The sequence below is a fragment of the Tamandua tetradactyla genome, chromosome 4 (genome assembly GCF_023851605.1).
Source record: "Tamandua tetradactyla isolate mTamTet1 chromosome 4, mTamTet1.pri, whole genome shotgun sequence".
Lineage (NCBI taxonomy): Eukaryota > Metazoa > Chordata > Mammalia > Pilosa > Myrmecophagidae > Tamandua > Tamandua tetradactyla.
Window position 1 is genome coordinate 79,131,392 of NC_135330.1, and position 9,517 is coordinate 79,140,908.

Below are 9,517 nucleotides of genomic sequence, written 5' to 3' on the forward strand. Positions count from 1 at the left end.
TATAATACATGCTTTTTTGTCTGGCTGCTTTCACTCAACGTAATTATTTTGAGATTCATCCCTTGGGTTACACATATTATAGTTAATTTTTTTGTTGCAGAGAAGTATTCCATTGGACAGGCATACCAGAATTTACTTATTCATTATTCTTTGATAAACATTTAGGTGGATTCCAGTAAGGGGCTCTTAGATATAAAACTGAATATTTATGTAAAAGACTTTATATATAGGTAGTCATTTCTCTTTTGTAAATAAGTGGGAGTGAAATGGTCAGGTTATATGGTAGCAATGTGTTTAACTTTATAAAAAACTGCCAAACTGTTTTCCAAAGTAGTTGTACAATTTGTATTCTGATAGCAGTTAGCAATTGGTCCACAACTTTACCATCACTGGATATGGTCAGTCTTTCTAATTTTATCCACTTTAGGGGTTATGAAGTGGTATCTCATTTTGGTTTTAGTTTGCATTTTCCTTATGAGTAAGATGTTAAGCATTTTTTTATATATATATATATATGTTTATTTGTGATTTCTGTAAATTATTTGATGATGTATCTATTCAAATCATTTGCCCATTTTAAATTAGCTTGTTTCTCTTCTTGTAGAGTTTTTATGTATTCTAAATATAAATCTTTTTTCATATATGTTTTACAAAATTTTTCTTCAAATCTGTGGCTTGCCTTTTTATTCTCTCTATGGTATCCTTCAAATAACAAAAATGTTTAATTTTGAAATCCATTTTTTTCATTTTTAATGTGTGTGCTTTTGATGTCATATTTAAGAAATCTTAAGAAAGCCAAAGTCATTAATATTTTTCCTAGTTTTTTGTTTAGAAGTTTTATTATTTAAAATTTTATATTTATGTCTATTGTCAATTTCAAGTTAATTTTTGTATGTGATTAGAGTAAGTATCAATGATCATTTCTGCATGGGGCTACCCAATTATTCCAATAATTCTCCAATTAATCGCCTTTGCACTGTTGTTGAAATCAGTTTTCCAGACATTTATATGTTTACTTCTGGACTCTGTTCTATGCCATTGATCTGTTTAGCCCTCTTTACACTAATACAGCACTGACGATTATTTTAGATTTATAGCAAGTCTTGAAATCAGGTAGTATAAGAACTGCAATACTCTTTTTTAAAATATTATTTTGGCAATTCTAAGTCCTTGGCATTTCCGTATTAATTTAACAGTCACCTTCAACTTAGGGAAAACAGGCATTTTAATATTATTGGGCTTCCCTATCCATGAACATACTATATCTCCATTTGTTCAAGTCTTTATTAATTTCTTTCTGAAATTTTTGTAGTTTTCAGTGATCAAGATTTTTCACACTTTTGTCATTTTTATCCTTAGGCATTTCATATTTTTGATGCTATTTTAAATAGTATTTTAAAAATTTCTTATTGTCCGTTACTAGTATATAGAAATGTAGTTGATTTTTATATATTAATTTTTGTGTACTGCAACCTTGGTAAAATTTAGTTCTGGCACTATTTTAAATAAAAAAAAGATATAGTAGGATTTTCTACATAGATGATTATGTCATCTGCAAATAAAAAGTTTTACTTTGTCCTGCCTACTGGCCTTCCTTTTATTTATTTATTTATTTTTTGGTCCTGTTGCACTAGCTAATAGTCTGGTACAACATTTTATAGAAGTGATAAGACTGAACATCCTGCTGTTAGGGTGCAAGTATTTAGTCTTTTACTAATATGTGTGTTGTAAACCCTGGGTTTGTTTTTCAAAAATGCACTTAGGTTGAAGTAGTTGCCTTCTATTTCTATTTTGCTGTGATTTTTTCATAGATAGATGTTGGATTTTTCACATGCTATTTTTTGCATCTGTTGAGGTAACTGTATGATTTTCCTTCTTTAGTGTAGTATGAATTATATTGTATTTCAAATGTTGGACCAGTCTTATATTCCTGAGCAAAACTTGGCATGGTTTATTGTCATTTTTATCTATTGTTGGATTCTCTTTGTTAATATTGTGTTAAGTTTTGCTTTAGTATTCATTAGAGATATTGGCCTGTAGTTTCTTTTCTTGTAATGTCTTTATCTGGTTTTGGTACCAGGGTAATGGTAACACTGACCTCATAGAATGAATGGAAAGTATTTTCTCCTTTTCAGTTTTCTGGAAGAGTTTGTGTCCAATTGATATTATTTCTTCTTTAAATGTTTGGAAGATTAACCAGTGAAGTCATTTGGGCCTGGAGCTTTCTTGTGAAGTTTTTTTAACTATAAATTTAATTTCTTTGATAGATTATTTCTTCTTGAGCAAGCTTTGCAGTATGTATATTTAATGGAATTTTTACGTTTTGTTTAATTTGTCCATTCCATCAAACTTACTGGCATAAAGTTCAAAATATTCTATTAACTCTTTAATAACTGTAGAACCTGTTAGTGATGAAACTTTTCTCATTCGTGGTTTTGGTAATATATGTCTCTTTTTCCTTCTTTCCTGATCTGAGTAGAGGTTTAACATTATTAGTATACTCAGAGAATTCATTTTTTACTGATATTCTCATTTGCTTTTCTGCATTCACTTTCATTAATTTCTGCTCTAATCTTTATTATTTCTGTTCTTCTGCTTCATTCAGATTTAACTTGCTCTTTTTTTTTTTTCTAGTTTCTAAAGGTAGAAACTGTTTTTGATTTGAGACCTTTCTTCTTTTTAATATATTTTCATAGTGCTATAAATTTTCTCCTAACTATTAGAAGCATTCCACATTTTTTTTTATACTTTATGTTTTTATTTTCATTCAGATCAGACTGTTTTCTAATTTCCCTTTTAATTTCTTACTTAACCCATTGGTGATTTAGAAGTATGTTATTTAGTTTCCAAATATTTGGGAACTTTACAAAGATCTTTTTATTTATTTCTAATTTGATTATACTGTGATTAGAGAACATACTTTGTATGGCTAGAATCCTTTTAAATTTATTGTGACGCTCTCAGAATTTTGAAAAGCAGGCACATACCAAGGGTAAGACATATGCTCAGCAGAGACCTGAGAAGACCCTAAGCATTCTCCCCAGGCTGATCTATAGGCCCAGTATATGCTGGGCTAAGTTTTGAAGGAGAACCTCAACACAGAGATAATTTGTGAAGCCTAGGAGAGATTTTGTTTGTTTTTAGTGTTTGTTTCCCTGAGCTCCTGGAATTTAAGGAAATCTCTGTTGAAACATTAGCTGAATATATACTAAAGAAACAGACTTCATTGATCACATGCAACAAAGGAAAAGGGCAAAAGGAAAAGGGAAAAGAAGCCACCAAATGCTGGAGAGGGGTAGAATCAGATTACCAGAGTTAACACCTTGTAATATTCACATGCCCAGATTTCAGCAGAAAATCATAAAACATAGAAACCAGAAAAGATGGCTCATTCAAAAGGATATTAATTAGTAACAGAAACCATCCCTGAGGAAACCTGGACAGTGAAATTACATATTTTCCTAAATAAGTTAAATGAGCTATAGGAAAACATGGACAGAGATCTAAAGAAAATCGAGAAAACAATACACAAGGAATATTACAATGAAAAGATATAAATTTTTTTAATAAGACAAATTTCTTCAGCTTACAACTGCACATTGATTACACCTTCATCACAACAAAATGAAACTTTTGCCTTTAAATAGTTTTGAATTGTACATGGATTTTTAAAAGCATTCCGAGATTTTCAAGAGTGTTTACTAGAGATGTCTATTTTCACTTACATTTTTTAGTCTACTAACTATCTTGTTCTAGTTTGCTAACTGCTAGAATGCAATATACCAGAAACAGAATGGCTTTTATAAGGGGGAATTTATTAAGTTGCAAGTTTACGGTTTTAAGCTGTGAAAATGTCCAAATTAAAGCAAGTCTATAGAAATGTCCAAATTAAGGCATCAACAAGAGGTGACCTTCATTCAAGAAAGGCTGATGAAGTTCAGGATTTCTCTCTCAACTGAAAAGGCACATGGTGAACATGGAAGCATCTGCTAACTTTCTCTCCAGGCTTCTTGTTTCATGAAGCTCCCCCAGGGGTGTTTTTCTTCTTCATCTCCGAAGGTCTCTTTGCTTTGTGGGTTCTGTGGTTCTTGTGGCTCTGTCTTGGCTCTGTTGCTCTGTACAAAATGCTTCCCCTTTTAAAGGATTCCAGTAAACTAATCAAGACTGACCTGGAATGGATAGAGTCACATTCCCATCTAATCAAGGTTAATACCCACAATTGGGTGAACCACATCTCTGTGGAGATAATTTAATCAAGTTTCCAACCTATATTACTGAATAGGGGTTAAGAGAAGCAATTGCTCCCACACGATTGGATCAGGATTGAAACATAGCTTTCCTGGGCACATAATCCCTTTCAAGCCAGCACACATCCCACAAGTTAAAATGAAATGAGTACATGGGAGTGAAAATATACAATGAATGCCAAATCAACACTTTGAATAAACACTATTTTAAACTCTTATTTTTTCATTTGTATTCATTTTTAGCCTATACAAAGAATACTGGCTCTTGAAGGTTGAAGCTTTACCAGTATTTTCTAAACAAATTGTTTGAATGCATGACAGGTCAAATGAATGTTATTAATAGGCCTTTAGACTGTGAAATAAGGAAAATTTTACAAAGCTTCTGTATTTTCTAGTTAAAATACAGACATGGCAATAGAAAAACCATTGCAAAATTTTTACATAAAATATTTTCCATGGGTCAGTTTCTCTCTCTCTCTCTATTTTTCTCTGAAAACGTCCATTTCAGAATAAAATGCACTTCCTTTTTTAATTGCAAAGACTGACTTCACATTATCTGATTATCAAAAATAAATATATATATATTTTAAACTCCTGCCTGCCTTTGAAAAACCTCTAGGGAAAGAGCAATGGAGGTAGAGATAATCATATTTGTTAATCTTTCTGATACTACTAAATAGGGGGTTGTTTGGTACAATTTTAAGCTTTGAGTCAAAATTTTATGAGCAGAATTAAGTGTCGGGTTTATTTATAAAAATGGCACAAGTCACATAATTAAACTCAAATTCTTAAAATCATGGAATTTGAAACTTTATTAAGCCCTATTCCTTTATTTCTCAGTTGGGGAAATTGACTAATGGTCTGGTCTGCCTAATGTCACATAAATTGTTATCCCTGAAGTTGGAGCTTGAACTCATTATTATTTTAATATTATTTTTATTGCACCCTATAATGATAAACATATTTTTCATTTTCTCTAAATTAATGTGGCAGGATATAGATATTCAGACTGCATGGATATGAAACTTCTTTTGGTTTTCCTTCTTTTCTTTGTAATAGACGTATGGAATGCAACTCACAGCAGAGTTTGAAGAGTAAGCCCTCCCTGCAGCAAGAGAATAGCACCTGGTAAGGAGTTGCCAAAACTTCTTGCTATTGATTTGAAGAGCTATAGAGATTTCTTATAGAAGAACAAAAGAGCAGATTTTGAGGACAAAGGCAAATATGAAGAGAGGAAAGGGTTTCCTATAGACTAGTATGAGGTCCTAGAGGAAGTCGAATAAGAAATTTAGCTTGGGAACTTGAGAACTGGTCATGGAAGGTGCTCAAAAAAGAGAAAACCTCTTTACTGGGAAAAAGATATGTGACACTGCAAATAACATTGCTCTAGTACCCACATGTATACAGTGATCACCCATCCTGCACACAAAAGAAGGAACTTCCAGGGTCCTTGACCAGGGTTCATATACTGCTTTTGATCACTCAACTGTTGATGATCTAATGGAAGCAATACCTACCCATGTTCCATTTGTTTGGCCTGTATTTGAGTATTTTGTGCTTCAGGTGACCCAGCAGTCCTAGAAAAGGAGATGGGACCATGAATATCTAATAGGAATAATGGGGTGTAGTGGGGGATCTCCCTGCATTTGTATTTACAAATACTGAACTGTAAAAATTTAAGTCCCCCCAAACTGAGACAATGATTATATTAAAGTTTATAGTCTCATAGATTCTCTCCTTCCTAAAGAGTTCACTTTTACATGAATTCAGGACCTTCTAAGCTTTTTCTAGTTTTTATTTATTTATTTCTCATAAATGGATAAAGGGGTATGTAAATGGGAACTTGTTTTGTTAATTCATAACATTTAAAATATTACCTAAAGCAGAGACATTTTCTCCATCGTATGTGTATTGTTTATGGATATGTATGTGTTTCTCTATGTTTGAATAATGCCACAGATAAAAACCAACCATTGATTGGAGAGAAAACAATTTGACTGATGAATGAAGGAAACAACTAATGTATAACTGTGTACCATCTGCACGACTAATGCCATTTCATTTAACTATAAACATGTGAAAATAACAAATATGCTACTTTAAATTACTAAATTTTCAATAGTCTTTTAAAAAGTCAAAAAGTGTGTCATAAAGGACTTCCAAACATAGAGTTTAGCAAAACTGAACTCTGAATTTGCTATTTATTATCTTTAGATTGTACTAGATACTATAGACATCCAAAAAGGGAGACTTTTGCTTTGTTTTGTTTACTTGGCTTTCTTAGCTTGGACACTGAAGTTATCAAAAGGGATACATCAACAAGTTGCACAGAGACTAGGTGAAAACAAATGAGTTGCAACAACAACAAAAAAGAAGCATATGAAAAGTAAAATAATGCATAATTAATAATCTTCTAGGGATAAATTTCTCAAGTTTCAAAGGGAAAAAGATCCACCGTAAAAGAAGCAAATAGCAATCATGAAACTTTACTACATTTCAAAGTAATACAGTTACATGAAAGGAACAAAACATTGTTGTTCAACTGTTTGCCTACCACATGGCATTTCTAAATATAGTCATCTAAAACCTTCTGTTTTCAAATGAAGATGAAAAGAATGACAATAACTAAACTTTTAAATTACTGGAAATAAGAGAGAACTTCGACTAAGTTTAGAAGAATTGAACTCCTTACCATGATGTTCCTGAATCTGGGGAGGCTGGAATTTTAGGTGAAACCCAGAATCCCAACGTTCTTGTACCTTCCCCTACATATCTATTTGCTCAGACTGGTGCTCAGACCAGGAACTAAGCCCAAGAAGAGACTTGAGGAAATTTGAACACAGGAACTCCTAACAAATGGAGACTCTAATAAATAAGTGCCATATAAATAGAGTACAAATTCTAGAAGATTTGGTTGCGTTGGAAGGGGAGGAGGTATAAAATACTTGGGACAAGTGTCTGCCTTTGTATTTTGGGGGGCTAATGTGTAAATGTAAGACATAGTTAAAGTCAAGGACTTTGAAATCAGATTGGCCCATTGTATAAGTCCAGGCTGTACAAATGCCTGGTAGTAGGGCGTTGAGCCAAGTTATTTACCTTCCTGAGCCTCACTAGTAAAAGCAGATAGCAGCAGTACATTTAATGGGAATTTGCATATGATAATGCTTGGTACCTAGTAAGTTCCCAAAATACTAGCTGCTTTTTAATATTATTAACACCAACAATAACATAAGAATACTTGTTAAATAATTTCTTTTCTGATTTTTTGTCTCAAAAGCATGAGACCGGGTACAGGGGTGGCTCAGTGATAGAATGCTTGCTGCCTTCCATGTGGGAGACCCGGGTTCGATTCCCCCCCCCCCCCCCAAAAAAAAACCCTCAAAAACATGAGACCACCTACAATAAGTTTCCCTGTCAGTAACTGGAGCTCTAAGAGTAAAATTCAAAGTCTTATCTGGCACACCTTCAAGTGGTCTCTACTAGTAGCAAGACCCTCTTCTCACCTGGCTCTTGGAAATTATCCAGTCCTCACACGGGGAAGGTAGGGCTAGAGCAGAGGAATGTTTTGGAAACTGAGTGCAGCCTTCGCCACCCCATCCTCCTCAATTACTTCACTCTCGGCCACACTGTTCACAGAAACGACACTGACTTCCTTCTTGACCTGGGTAACTAACACCATGTAGGACCATTCCCACAGACCGCATTCGTACAACACAGTGATGTTAGAGAACTTATCTTGGCAACCAACCCATGATGATAAAAGTTTGGCTTCGCCATGTGGAAGAATGGTGATTAGGTTGAACAAATAAAAGACAAGTTGTAATTGCTAAAATATGATGCAGGTTAAAATGTTGGAAGTCTGGGGGTGAATGGCACTTACAGTTCTCCCAGGTTCTTTTTTTGAATTTTACACAAGGAAAAGAGCGACTTGCTGGAACAGCAACCCTCAAAGTTAAAAGTTGTCCTTGGGTAGGCCTTTACATAAGAAGTAATTCCATCTTACAGTTTACTCCGAAATGAAAACGTTCTAATAATTATTGCAATGCTATATCTTTGGGTTTCCATTACCTGCTAATTGGTGAACATGTTCAGATAAGATGCTGTTCGTTGCCAGTGGTTCATGGCTGTGGCCAAAGTCTGTTTGCAGCCACGGAGCATTCGTGGCCCGGGAAGGGAAGTGGGAGTGCTTGTCACAGGACATTAGGGAGCATCTGGATTAATGTGCCAGCTCTGTCACTTTTAAACCAATGTCAAAGTGGAGACTATTGCACCAAACGGGATTATTGTCAGAGTTAAATTAACACTGCGTTGTTAACCATTTTTTAAAACGACGCAAAAAAAATAGTTATTATATATAAAATATATAATATTTTACCCTGTATAAAAAAGTTGAAAATATCCTGTACAAGTACCAAACCGTAAGGTAAAATATGTGGTTATAGCTGTTAAACTTTAAATGAAGTAACATCACCAATATTATTCCAAATAAAAAGGTGATAGAGTGGTTCAGTGGTAGATGCTCTGCTTTCATGCGGGAGACCCGGGTTTGATTCCCAGACCATGCACCCCCATGCCCCCCAAAAAAACGGTAGTAGAGTCTCAAATGGCAGTTAAAAATCTTAAAGTAAATCTTCAGTGTCTAAATACATCCTGTGCTGAACCCTTCCGAGGTCGACACCTTACCTCAGTACTGCAAGACGACCTTAAGCCCTGACCTCAAGACCTCACTTCAACCCATTAAGGGTTTCTGAGCTGGGGCAGCACCCCAGATTCCTAGAGAGAGAAATAGGAGGATTCCTAGAGAGAGAAAGTGGATTAAAAATAAGGGGCAGGGAGGAGGGGAGAATGAGAAAATGACTGTGCGGTGGGTGTGAGGTTTCTTTCTGCTGTGATGAAAGGGTTTTTATATGATGGGTGTGATAGTAGAGTGACATTGTGAATGTAATTAATACCACTTAAAAATGGTTTAAATGAGAAATACTGTTATATCGTACCACAATTTTTTAAATATTTTATCTTTACTCATATATTTATTTTTGAAAATACTCTTCATTCCTTAAAATAGATTTCCATTTGATATCATTTTCCTTCTTCCTCAATAACTTTCTCTCATGTTTATGACAGTGCAGGTCTGCTGCTGTTAAACATTTTTCAACTTTTGAACATCTGAAAACATCTTTTTCTGTCTTTATTTTTGAAAGGTAAATAAAATTCAAGGCTGACAGTTTTTTTTTTTCCTTTCAGTACTTTAAAGAACTTGCCCTACTGCC

At 34.0% G+C, this 9,517-nt stretch overlaps 1 protein-coding gene across 1 annotated transcript in view; it reads left to right on the forward strand.

The window, feature by feature from the left end:
- Positions 1 to 7,609, forward strand: part of LYPLAL1 (lysophospholipase like 1) — a 50,720-nt gene extending 43,111 nt beyond the window's left edge. The window contains exon 6 of the mRNA XM_077157869.1: positions 5,307 to 7,609. Coding sequence (XP_077013984.1) covers positions 5,307 to 5,345 — 39 coding nt within the window. The 3' untranslated portion in view covers positions 5,346 to 7,609. The remainder of the gene's footprint in view (positions 1 to 5,306) is intronic.
- Positions 7,610 to 9,517: the final 1,908 nt, after the last annotated feature.